The sequence below is a fragment of the Sprattus sprattus genome (assembly GCF_963457725.1).
Source record: "Sprattus sprattus genome assembly, chromosome: 2".
Classification (NCBI taxonomy): Eukaryota; Metazoa; Chordata; class Actinopteri; order Clupeiformes; family Clupeidae; genus Sprattus; species Sprattus sprattus.
The window spans coordinates 39,274,234-39,288,036 of NC_137921.1; the positions used below are offsets into that span (position 1 = coordinate 39,274,234).

Consider the following 13,803-nt stretch of genomic DNA (forward strand, 5'->3'; position numbering starts at 1 on the left):
TTAACACGCTGGGATGTCTTTGGACTTGTGCACGTCAGCTCGGTTGGCTTCTGTTAAGGGAGAAAAGAAAAGCTGTGTTGAAGAGAGAGTAAACGCGCAGTTGTGTCACGCTCCTGGCCCATTGCGCTATGTATTACTCAAGGGGTTGTTGTGGCTCTCTGGGTGCTGTTTGCTACTTAATGTGCTGTTTGTTACTTATTTTCACTCTGGCATTTAACGCATTTGTCCACAAATGGCTTCAGGTCTGAGTAGAGCTGGGATGATGCTCTCCTTCTCTTCTGTCTCTTCCTGTTGCAGACTCAAAGCTGGGGAGCAGAGAGAGGGGAAAGCTGTGTTTCAGAGCCAGCAGATGTAAACCACAACAAGGTACGGCCCAAAATACACACACGCACACTTTCTCACACACAGACACACACACACGCTCTCACTCACCCATACACCTCCTTAAACTTCTGAACCCAGGACAAACAAACATACTCATCTAATTTGTCTGTGTGTTCCTGCAGCTACCTCAGATGTTGAGGACAAACTCACTTTTGCAGACCTGAACTTAGGGAATGATCAGGTAGGTGCAAAACATACACATAAATACAAACACACACACACGAAACATTTTTTTTTTGGATGTGTCTAATGACAAAGGTCTTGTAGTTGTCATCACTCTCACACTCATCAAGGTCTCATGCCAATGAACCCAGCTATCTTAGCTATCAAACTCTGGCTTAGGGAGACATGTTAACAGTTTGGCAAATACTAGGGTATTTTTATAAGAACTAATTAGCTGCTAAGTTAAGCTTATGTATTTCAGGGCTTCTACCTTTTTCCTATTATAATTTCTAAGTTAAATTGAGTAAACTGTAACAATTAATGCAAATGGATTCACATTAAACAACCCTTAGAGAAATAATGGGACATTTATTGTGGCAAGGGCCTACTCTGATATTAGTGCAGGAGAAGTCCGCCCTTCCCCTTGCCCTTTCTGAAGACGGGAATCTTGTGGTTCGCATTCCCACTTGAGAAGTGGCAGAAAATTGTTAGTTTGTAATTGTAGATAGTAGGTTGTTGGTCTGACTTGGCCGTTTCAAGGACATTGGTTCCCATTTCCACTTCACACTAATACAGTTAATTATCATCAAATAAACGTCTTTCAATGTCAGTAGGAATTGGGCCTTACTACCCTCTGTGTATGCATGTGTGTGTGTGTGTGTGTGTGTGTGTGTGTGTGTGTGTGTGTGTCTAGATCGTGAGCTCCTCCACTCCATGTGCAGACTTCTTCTTCCGCCGAGGCCCCTGTCCTGACCAGAAGAAAGCTGCCGTGGTGGTTGCTGCAGCAGCTTGGGGACAGTATGCGGCGGTGCCTGGTAGTGGTGCCGACGACAACCTGGCAGTGGTGAAGAAGTGCAGCGAGGTGGAGCTGGACCTCATTGTCCTGTGGAAGGTGTGTGTCAACTCTGTCACTTTGGAAAGTGGTAAATGCATATAGCGGATGATTTAACAGGTGTTATCTGACTTATAGCCGTTGGTGGGGTTTTAAAATAGACTTTTTGCTGTTGCTCCAGGCTACGACAGCTTTAGGTAACATGGACTGAAAGCAAGGCTCAATCATGTGCTTAAATGCAAATCAGCTTGGAGGTTGCCTGTGGCTGATGACTGACTCTACCTCCCAGTGCTCACTTTACCAACCCAGGGAGCCTCTGCCTTCCTAGTCCACCTAGAATCACATGCCCATTGCGCAGGAAGTAGTATCTTGGTTTAGTGCAAGGAGTGCTGGTACCAGAACGACTTCATTGGACACACTTCCATGTGTAAAATTAATTGTGCCACCTGCCCATTGCCAATTGGTTAACATGGTGTAATCTGGCAGTCTGTAGGCCCATATACATGTGTCAATGTGATCCGATCAGTTTATCGTATCGTATTCGTGTGTAGGTGTGAACATTTTTAAGGGAATCGGCTCTTGTCGTTACGTGTCTACATGTGCAAAATGTGATCCGGTTACCTTGCCTCGGGCATGCGCAAAGACGACGGAGATGTGCTCCCACCTGGTTTGTTTACTAACAACATCAACGTGGATCTGCATGGTGCAGAGGCAGTGTAGTGGCTTAAAGTTCCCTTCATTCTATCAGCATATAGTTCTTAATATTTTCTTTGAATAACCACTCTCACTCTCAGACGGAAAGAAAACGAGTCTACGCATGGATGTGTTTCAACAACGGTAGAAAACTGTGTTTGCTCCGTCTTTTACTGAACTCATAGTGGTATTAGACAGTGGTATTAGTACAGTTGAGACATGGGTACAGTTGATACACCCGAAATAACTTGCATGAGCAGCAATCCTGAGACGTGATTTTTAGTTTGCCCATGAATACTGACGTCTTCTTTGATCCCAGGAAATTTGAGCACATAACCCATCTGCCTTACGGAGATATTTGCGAAAGTTGTTTTACCTACTTCATTTCAAACGTCTAGTTTTGCAAACGTGTCTAGTTTTTGTGCTGTAGTGAATAGAGTCTCAGTCTACTACACCATACATAGCATATCATGTTTGTAGAAAATGATTAAGGTGCAACAAATGCCAATAAGCATATTTAAATTAAATGATTCACATTGCAAGTAAAATGGTGCGGCTGGAGCACATACAGGGAGGGACAACGGTGACGCATAGTTTGGATGTAGCGACAAACATTTATGTGCTGTAACAAACAGTGTTAACCAGTATGTGAGTAACGTGGGTTTTATTAAAGCATAGCGTGTGTAATGTGTAGCTATTTCATTCCGTTTGTTAACCTTTCCGGCTGTCTGTATTTACTAGCCAGCAGCAGACATAAAGGAAAGGGAATTAACCCTGAAGTTAAAAACATGTAATCTACTTCGGCAGCGGAGCATTTTGCTCCCCCGCAATCTCTCTACAAACTTCCATATAGACGCGGGATCAGCAAAGGAAAATCTACTTTCCTTTTGGGAGAAACAAGGCCAGTCGTTCAAAAAGAATTCTATGCGTTCCAGCAACAAGTGCTGCGAGTGAGCGCTCCTTCAGTGCAGCAGGGCGCGTTATAGAAGCCAGGCGCTCTCGCCTGAATCCTGACACTGTAGATGCTATTTTATTCCTGCATAGTGCTAAGACAAATTCTAAATAGAACGAAGGTTAGGCATATCAGCAGAGGAATATTTTGGTTACATTAGGATGGCTAGGTTTATAGCTTGCGTTTTGGGCGCACCACAATGCCAAGAAGTTTGTCGCGACTGTAATGGCATATTTCATTGTGGGGGTGATTGATAGCTTAAGGCTTATGAGACACGGTGTTTTCCGATGTTTCACTGAGTCCTCTCTGTCTCTATCACACACACACACACACACACTAACGGAAGCAAAAAAGGTTTAAATTAAGTGACGATCCCTCCCATGTCGCGTCTCCTTGCAGCGCCGTAAACCTGCAAGCTATGAGTCAGCTGTCAGTATTGGAAGAAGCCTTAATGTCTCGTAGATGAAACTGCCTGGGTTATTTTGTTTCGTTAGGCTATTAGTTATATTTTAAAACAGCCAGTCATTGTAGCCTACCACTCGTGGAATAAGGAATTTCAAAGAGATGATGGAGTGATTTGACTCAGAAGTGACATTGGGCATTGGCAGCGCGAGATGTTCAGAACAAGTTAAGCGTCTAGCTCAGTAACATCATCAGCTAAGAAAGAAGGTAAGAAAAATTGTCGGAAAACTTTGATTGGCAAGGGAACCAGGCAAGTGTTGGGGTTGTTACAGTATATAGCCTACAATGTGGTGAAATTTCGGAATTAATAGGCTCCAGTCGGCGTTTCCTTAATATGCTTTCTTTCATTTTGCAAAAAACAGTAGGCTATATTACCATATTAAAATGGTGTACCAAATTGCGTTTTATTACAATGATAAAAAATTGTAGGCCTACTAGCCTATTGGATCAGTCTCCTTTCAAGAACAGGCAAGAACTTTCTAGCCTCTAACTTTCTAGCCTCCTGTCACCGCCTCCCCCATGGCACATCGGCCTTATTTGACACGCCCTTTTCTGAGCTGAACGATCGGCGTAGACCACCTCTCTCGAAAGGCTCAGACATCGTTGGAAATACGACCGGATCACATGTAGGCGTGTGCTACATGAGGCAATTGTAAGCGCATTACGAGTTTGTATCAGATCACACGCGATCTGATCGGATCACATTGACACATGTATACGGGGCTAGTACTAGTGTGTGGCTCTGTCCTCTCTCTCCTGCTTTGCTCAGTACAAACTTGACTTTGCTTCTGGACTTCTCCAAGCTGCAAAAACCAAACCAGGGCTCCAGATGAATAAATACATAAATAAAATCCTAAACCTGAAATATTAAGGTGCCATTTAGGCAATTTAAGAATACATGTGGCATCACAAACTTTTCACAGATCACAGTTGTTGTGATCTGTGCTTTATGTGCTTTCTTTAGTGCGCTGACAATGCTTCACAATGGGTTCTGCAGCCTATTGCAAGGTATTTCTGAGGCAACAATATTAATGAAAATATGATAAAATACATGAAAAGTCTTAATTGTTACTTATTCATTTGCTAAATAAAGTCAAGTGCATAGTCTACTTACAAATAAAGCAAGGTTTTCAAATGTTATGTCCTAAAAACAGATCCTTTAGTACAACTCAAAGTGAAAGCTCATGACTCATGATACAAAAAGGTGTCATGAATCCAAAAAGTCCTTTTAATGAGAGTACTATGCCTTGTTTACGTTTTAGAAGTGGACACATCACATTCACCACTTATGCTGAGTAACAGTAGCATCAATAAATATTATTAGAACTCACAATTAACTTTAAAATGCTGATTATATAAAACAAATAGCAAATACACCTCACCAGTTTCAGGTTCAACGACACAACTACGTAGCGTAATCAGTCTGGCAATATGTTTACCTGACTTGGATAGTGTTTACAGTAGCCTAGTTGTCAAAGAGCTTTAGTGAGTTGCTGCAAGCTTAATACATGTGAAAAAACCGAGAAAAATCTGTTGTGGGCCTAAAAGTCAAATGTCTGGTAGGCCTTGCAATGTTTTAGATGTGATACAGGGTCATTTTCTTTGGGGAGTGAAGAAAGATGACCTAGGAGTCCTGCTTCACAGCTTATGTAGTTACCACTGAAGTCTTTCAGATGATTATGCTAGCTAAAACAAAAAACAAAAGGCAATAACAACATAAGACATTTGACCAAACTGCACTAAAGAGAGTGTGACCAAGTGGCCAAGTGATTCGATTTTTCCAGTTTTTATGACATGGGCTATTTTTAACCTGTTCTGGACAATCAGATTGTGAACTCTATCGGTATATCATCAGGCTGAAGGAAATTATTGCTATCTGGAGCCTTGCAAACTAGAGTCTGAATTAAGCTAACCCGCATCAGTGGTTTGGCTCCTTGCTGTCATGCACTAACAAGTAAAGGTCGCAGGGGAGCCAGTGTGTGAAAAGCAGCAGCCGGCAGCATCTGCCCCCCCCAAGTGAACCACACGCCTGCTCGCAAGACTGGTGCCTGACGAGACTGCAACATCATTTGGTCCGACACCTAACGATCCAAATTGCGGCTTATTCCAGGGTGTGCAGTCATAATTGTGAATGCATCAGCTCCCACAACCCATTCATTACCTCTTTATTTAGCTTTCAGCATTCTCGTCCTTTGTCACTGTTAAGCACGGCGCTGTCGCCAAACACAACACTCCCCTCAATTTCCCATAATTTGTTTATAATCACAACTGTCACCGTTAACTCTTACTTCATCTATTTCAAAAACATCCTTATGTTTGCGTTACAAAGGCTCAAATATATTTAAAGAAGCATTATGAAGTTCTGGTCTTAAACTGGTGAGCTTCCAACCTAAAATGCATGTATAAAACATTCCAACACAGCCCAGATGGCACTGATAAAAGCTTGCTCGCAGGTTTTTTCGCCAATATTGATGCTGATGTAATGCTGTAAAGGCTTTTCATGCATTTTTGCGTGATGTTTCGAGCCATATCACAGAACTACATGCTGATAATATCAAAGTTCATTTGAAGATGGTGCCAAACGTAGTTTCCTATTTAAAAACATACCTCAAAAAGTGGCAAATTGTTGCATTCTGTGGCTTTAATTCTGTTCACTTGTATTACGTCTAGCTTTAGCTTTTTTCAAAGCCCTTCAAAAATTCCTTTGATGTTACTTTTAACCTTCTGTCTACTATCTCGCAGTATTATGTGCAATTGCAACTATTTGGGGGCGTTTCTTTGAGTGCAAGGAGAATGAGTGAATTGGATGTGTATTTGAACCCAGTACTTGGGGTCCTCCCAGTGGATGAGTGGTATTTACCTGTGCTGCCTTGTATACATTGAGACATATTCTCAAGGTAAGTGTAACTTAATGTTAAAGGTTGCCATATGTTTATTTTGCTATACAGGCATATGTTGTGGAAGATAATAAACAGCTGATCCTAGAGGGCCAGCTACATGTGTCTCTGCAGACTATTGGCAAAGAGGCGTGCTCTCTTACACAGAGAGAGGTACGTACATACACACGCACACACACACACACACAAACACACTCTCACTCTCTTTTTCATAAAAACATTCTCACAGATCCATTCAACAGTTTTCACACAATGATTTAACTTTCACACACAGAGAAAGGTACGTACACACTCTCTCCTTCTGTCTATCTCTCTTTCATACACACATTCTCACAGATCCATTTACCAGTTTTCACACAATGATTTGACTTTCACACACAGAGAAAGGTACGTATACACTCTCTCCCTCTGTCTATCTCTCTTTTCATACACACATTCTCACAGATCCATTCACCAGTTTTCACACAAATATTTGACAGTCACACACATACACACACACACACACACACACTCTCTCACAAATAGGAGATCTTTCTGTAGCTGATTTCCTAATAAACATTGAGCTTCTCAGAATCCCATTTTCTTCCTTGTACATACTTCTCTCTTTGTATCTCCCTCTGTCCCTCTCTCCTTTTCTTGCTCTCTGCCTCTCTCACCATCCCACCTGCCCTCCCCCCTCCTGTTTTTGTGTGATGGAAATAAAAGCGCAAACCATATTTCATGTTTGTAAACAGGGTTGTTGGAGGAAGAGGCATGTTAATGGATTTTTTTCTGCCCTTGCGGATGAGGAGATTTTTGTAGGAGTCCATGGTGTCATTCATTCATACTTTAAAACCGGAAATAGCTCTTCAGATAAGAAACTCTGTCTATGAACTGCCCCCCTCAATCAAAGACAGACAGACAGACAGACAGACACACACACCACCTTCTTTTTACCTCCTCTCTACATCTTTTGTCCGCCTACTGTGGTTCTCGCCGTCCATTTATCTCACTATATTTTTGCCCTTTGGATTTATTCAATCCTGTCTGTCTGTTTGCTCTCTTTCTCTTCTCTTCTCTTCCTCGCTTTCTCACCCGCCTCCATCTTCCGTACAAGTTCTGTCTTCATCTGCTGGGGCTTTCTCTATCCTTCCCTCCTACCCTTCTCCCTCTCCCCCTCTCCTTCTCCTCCCACGTTTTCCCCCTTGGGTAGCTGCACAGCATGCTGTTGCATGGCAACAGTGAATGAACATTCACTCACAGCAAAGTCGGGTGCCGGCACAGTGCACGTGGGGATAATGCACGTGAGGACAGTTGTGCACGTCACTGGTTATCGGTGAACATCACTGAGGCTTTTTATAGAAACAGGCAAATCGTTTCACCGGCCACCAGTAATGCAGACCACTCCCACGCACAGGAGCACACAGGAGCACACTCACACACACTTTCTCTTACACACACACACACACACACACACACACAAAGACAAACTTAAGCGGACCACAAACACAGGCAGTGTCACTTACTGTCGTCACTTATACAGTTGTTCACACAGACATGAACATTCACAGTCGCCCACGTACACATAGCTTAGTACAGACACATTCACTTACATACATACGTACATGAATCTAGCACCGATCACACACACACACACACTTTTTTGCAAATCATAACTGTTGCCATAACTGTTGCTCCACACACACATGCTGTGGATATGGTAAGTAGTGTGTGTGTGTGAATGTGGCCTTAAAGTTATCTTGTGTATTCTGAACAGGAAAGCCAGGAAATGGTTCTGCTGAAGTTCAAGCCAGACCCCCCACCCCCACTGGCCAGACCCTCACAGGAGCAGCTCTCTCACCTAATCAAGACCTGCCTGCAGTACCCTCAAACCTACCAGCACCCCTTTCCACAGCAGAGGTACACACACACACACACACACACACAAACACACAAACACACACACACGTATATACACACTCTATGTATCCTATTCCTAAGCAGTAGGTAGTTACACCCACACACACACACACACACACACACACAAGCATCCCAGTAATGGTACAGTTTGCAGACTCTCGTGCGCACTGAACCAGTCTTCAATACACACACCTCCTCACAGCAGGAGTACACACACACAGACACACAACTTACTTTAATTTCTGGTCTGACCTTCTTTAAGAACAAGGCTATAAATCATGATTTCCTTACCTGCTCTAGAGGGATCTCTTCCTACAACATCAAATACCTTTAATCTACTTTCATGCTCTCCATGTCTCTCTCCCTTCCTCCCCCCCCCCTCTCTCTTTCTAGTTTGTGTATGGTTCCAGTCACACTGATGTTGTCGAACTGTTCGCTGGCTCAGGTTGACGTCATTATTGACCTGCGACACAAGTCTACCAGGTGGGGGCACAGAACTGTCCGATTTATAGTTCATGTGGTCTTCACTGAAACAGTAGACCCGACTGTTTAAAACAATTTTGTTTGCATTTGTGTGAATGTGTGTCTCTGTGTTTTTCCCCCAGCCCAGAGTCTCTGGATGTGTGCGGTGTGTTCGTGTGGCTGGGACAGACGCAGTACAAGCTGCAGCTGGCTGCGCAGGAGGTGCGCTGCGTGCGTCTGCGCGCCTGCTTCACCCAGCCGGGCGTCTACAACCTGGGCACGCCCCGCGTCTTTGCCAAGCTCGCCCACAGCACCAACATGTACGAGACCAGCCAACAGAGCGCCCTGCCCGCCCTCATCATCATAAACAGCGTCTAAGTGAGAGGTTTTGCACCTCGGCCGGAGCGCTCTCCTTTACCCTGCCCTCAACCACGACTTGCAACAGGGACTGCGGCAGCGACCGCTGTGACGTCACTGTGAACCTTTTTACACAATGTCTTTGCGTCCTGTTGCTCTATCTCTCTCTGAAACTGCGATATGACTGCAACTCGCATTACTGCAATCTCTTTACATCTCAGCAGTGAAACTCTGGTAACTGCAAAAACATGACTGTCATCACAGCAACCTTACTGCAACTTTAGCACAACCTCACCCCAAAAACTTTGCGCTGCAGTCTCCATCGAAAGAGTTGCTGCAGGATCATTTCTGCAGTTCCTCTTCCCCCGACTTCCCACATGACATCAGCCTCCCCAAGTCTGTGTATCGAAATTCTCACAGTTAACGCCACGTCACCATTACTGCAACCGCTCTTCAGTTTCACTGCCATAATTACACCCCCTCCTCCCTCCCCACACACTCTTGGTATCCCTGATGCACTGCACCCACAAACAAGACATTTCTTTTCCATGAATGAATAAATGGGATGTGGAATTCAAATTCATAATGAAGGTGTGTGTGTGTGTGTGTGTGTGTGTGTGTGTGTGTGTGTGTGCGCGTGTGCGTGTGCCTGTGTGAATAAGTGAACGTGCAGGCAAAATAAGAATCGAAATCTGGTTGCCTATTCCCTGACTCAAGAGGGCGTATCAATAGTCACTAAAACAACTCTTGGACCTCTCCTGTTTTAGGAGGAGTATGTAGCACAGATGTGTTCCTTTGGTGCATAGATGTTTTGCTGATAAGCTGGAAATGGATGTTTCTCATCTCGTAGACGCTTTGAGAAGGACTTCACAGCACAGACAAACCCCTCTCCGATTTACTTTTTTTTTTTTTTTGCATGTGTGTATGTCATTTCACCTTTGTGTGATCATGCTGACAGCTCTAGGTTTGTGTGTTGTGTGTTTGTCTGTGTGTGTGTGCGCACGAATGAATGTATTGTGTGTCCACTTGACGATGGAGCTTACTTTCACTGATTGGCAGGTTTTATAGAACAGTTTTTCTTCTCCCACTCATCAGATTGTTGTGTGATTTTGTGTGAGTGGCTAACAGGGCCAACGGAAGCTCAAATTGTCCCACAGCTGCTGATAAGACGACCATCCGTCCTCTTACAGGAAAAAGACTCCATGACAACCCCCAGTGGTAATAGACACAGTTGTCAAGGACCACAGGACAACTGGTGCCCAATACCCCCTTAGATGGCTGCTGTGTGTGTGTGTGTGTGTGTGTGTGTGTGTGTTTGAGCTGTGCTATTTCCACATGAATTGTTTTAATTTTCTACAAATTAATCATTGATTTATCTATCTCTTCGCACTCCCACATACTATTGGGCTGTATAAGTGTGAAGACATGACGGCTCTTCAGAAAATGATGTATTATATTTATAACAAATTGACTGTAAATAGAATAAAACATAACCAATAACCAATGATGATAATATGTATGATGTCTGTGTTTATTAAGCTACTGATGTGACTTACCCAAAGAGATCCCAAGCTCAGTATCGGCCTTGCAACAGCCCTACCCCTGCTGCTGTAACCTCGTGAGTCAGCCAGTTCCGTCTGTGCTACCATTCTTGGCCTGATATTGGGCGTATTGTATCAGTTCATGAACTAGCTACATACATTCTACATATATGGAATACAGGCTCGATAGTCTCTACTGTCAAGGCTTTTGTCTGTCTTTTGAGATGGCATGCCTTGTGTATACTAATTCGAAAAAAAGCTAAACGAGAGCATTGCGGTTATGGTGCAGCAGAGGGCGGGAAAGAGCAGAGCTCCACGCGAACCGGACCTCTTCTTGCACTCTGCTTAATCTACGTGTCAGCGGTATTTTGTACTTCACACCAACAAGATTTCGTCCAACGATTTAATTTATTGACTTGACTATTAAATTAAATTATTTGGCCTTTCAAAACGCCTGTTATCTCGGCGTTAGTTTCAGCTGACTGAGTTGCACACTTTGGTTGCAGGCTACAGGTGATACCAAATTCACCTTCTGTAGTTAACCATGTGAAAATAAATACGTAATATAAACGTTCGGTGTAATGATCCAAACAAGAAACCCTATAACCAGACCCAATCATGTAGGCTACTACCAACACAAGGTAACCTGAAGTTTTTAAATAAAAACTGAGCTGATTCCCATGAATCGAAAATTCTAAACTGCTACCCTCTCTGTTCTTTTCATGTTCTACAGGTGGGCTAAAAGGGATATTAAGGTTTAAATCAGTGTGACAGCGCACAGTCCCCGGACGTGTCCATGAAGCCATAATACGGAGCTGCTCCTTCGAGGTTGTCCGGCATATTTTAACTCGTCAATTGTCACCCAAATTGCCCGCGTAAACTGGCTGAATCGGATCTTCTAGCGCACACCCGCACAGCCTCACATTTTACTCCTCGTGGCAAACTGACCGCCGAAAGAGAGGCGCAAGGCGCTAGGAGCGCGCTACCAGGTGTGTCAGGACTGTGGTTCTATCTTAACCCACAGATGAGGCACCTGCTGAAGCAGTACCGCACTAACGGAGGGTTTCGGCGACTTTCAGCGGGAGTTTAACGGCTTCTTGCAAGGTAAGCTTAGTGTACCGGTTATTAATGGTTCCGAGATCACCAAACAGCGGAATGTCGTGGCAGCGAAACTTAACGTTCCAGCCAAGTGCATGTGTGTCTGTCTGTCCACACTCGCCGTCCAGCATTAGCATTCTGACTTTCATATGAAAGAAACACCTTGACGCACGGCTGGAGTCTGGTGTGCTTAAGTGCCCAGAAGGACACTCACACACACACACACCCATGACATTTATGCCACTTTAACAAATTGTTGAGGTCGTGTATTTATTGAATGGGTTGCATCAATTTCAGAGCACATCTGAAATAAGTTTGGGCTCGTGGAGTGGAACGGGTCCCGGCGTTTTGCAGCTGGTCTCACCTACTGTATGAAAGCCTGTTCGCCTACTGTGTGTGTGTGTGTGTGTGTGAGAGAGAGTGTGTTAAAGCTGTGTAGCTGGACAGCCTTTGTGCTAGAGAGTAATACATTACACTCTTGGCACCAGTTTGCGTGTGTGTGTGTGTTTGTAGTCAGGTCATGGCTGCATTGCTGTGTAAGAAGATGCTGTTTTCTGATGGCTGCCAGAGATAGATAGATAGATGTGGATATTTGTGAGATGGAAATGGATATACAGTATGTTGATATATTTTAGAGATGGAAATGGATACATGTGGATATATTTGTGAGATGGAAATGGATATAGGTGGATATTTTCCTCCACTCGTCTGGATGGAAGAATAGGGCTTACCTGAAAAAAGGCTTATATGGAGATGGTATGAAATGATCGCAAAAAAACCTCTCTTTGTCTCCTGTTCCCTCACATAATTACACCGAGAGAAACAAAGGTTGGGGCTGTAGGTAGAGAGGGAGGATACTGTAAGTTTTCTTGTAACATTTTAATGGAAAAAGTGCCTTCTCCCAAACACACAGACAAACACATGCTCAGCTTATGATATGCGGGGCGTTAATATTTTTTTATACATTATTGTTTTATGTTTATTTTTCAGAAAATAATGTTAAAAAATATTCCTCAATCTACAGTATTAATCTGTCATTCCGATTGTGCATTAAAGCCAATAAAAACAATATATTGTTGGTCAATAACAATAAAAATAAGTCTGTTTTGTATTGTCTTGTGTGACAAGAAGCAGATTTACGTCACAATACTTTTGCGCAATTTGTGTGAGCAGGAAGAGAGAGAGAGCAGGTGGTAGCTAGATAGCTAGCTCATTCACTTAGGCAAGACTTTGAAGGCTATGAATATAAGAAGCTTTTTTAAGAAGAAAAAAAGATGAAGGCAACAAGGTGAAGGCAAGGGTAGAGGAGGTGGAGGAAGATAAGGCTAAAAGGGAATGATATGAGAACAGTTTAGACTCAACCATAATATCCACATGAGAGGACCCAAATGCACAAAACCAGATTGATTCAAGTGGAGGTTAAACAGGAGAACAAATTTACAAAAACAAAGCAGTCCAGAGTCGTCCCAGAGGCTCAATCCAGAAATTCCAGAATCCAGAAATTACCTCCAAGAAATGGGCAAAGTATTCCGACACACTGAAAGCTAAAATCGCAAAAGAACGTATTCTTTAGACAGAGGCATTGTCAGTTCATCTGTGAGTGTCTGAAGCCCTAGTTCCTGCAGTGTGTCCCACACCACTGGCAGTACCCCTGTCCCTGGAGTGTCTGACTTCACAGTGGTCAGGCCAAAGAAATGTCAGGCAGGCAGAGGCTTACCATCTCTGTCTCAAACTGTGTGACAATGGTGCATTTAGCAGCCAAAATGTGAACAATTTCCTAGGGGAGGATGTTCCCGGACCCCAATACAGGTCTGTGCTGAGACCCGAAAGCTTTCAACTCCTAGCAATGCACCTGTATACTGTCAATTACATTTAAACTTGTTGTCTTTCAGTCACATACAAACCAATTATATAATTCAACTGAGTGGGACAGAGGGAAGAAAAAAAGAATTCCACCCCCTACATTTTTTGTAAACCGTCTTTCTTCCTGCCTGCCCTGCCCTCACCTCGTCTTTCTGCTTCCGTCTTTTTTGCTGTTCTCCTAGACTCCAAGATTTCTGATCC

At 43.5% G+C, this 13,803-nt stretch overlaps 1 protein-coding gene across 1 annotated transcript in view; it reads left to right on the forward strand.

The window, feature by feature from the left end:
- The window catches only part of trappc8 (trafficking protein particle complex subunit 8), a 40,217-nt gene extending 29,678 nt beyond the window's left edge, over positions 1–10,539 (forward strand). The window contains exons 24-30 of the mRNA XM_080832622.1: positions 298–366; positions 507–565; positions 1,241–1,438; positions 6,434–6,535; positions 8,139–8,281; positions 8,675–8,764; positions 8,887–10,539. Of these exons, the coding sequence (XP_080688748.1) occupies positions 298–366; positions 507–565; positions 1,241–1,438; positions 6,434–6,535; positions 8,139–8,281; positions 8,675–8,764; positions 8,887–9,121 (896 nt within the window). The 3' untranslated portion in view covers positions 9,122–10,539. The remainder of the gene's footprint in view (positions 1–297; positions 367–506; positions 566–1,240; positions 1,439–6,433; positions 6,536–8,138; positions 8,282–8,674; positions 8,765–8,886) is intronic.
- The last annotated feature ends 3,264 nt before the right edge of the window (positions 10,540–13,803 follow it).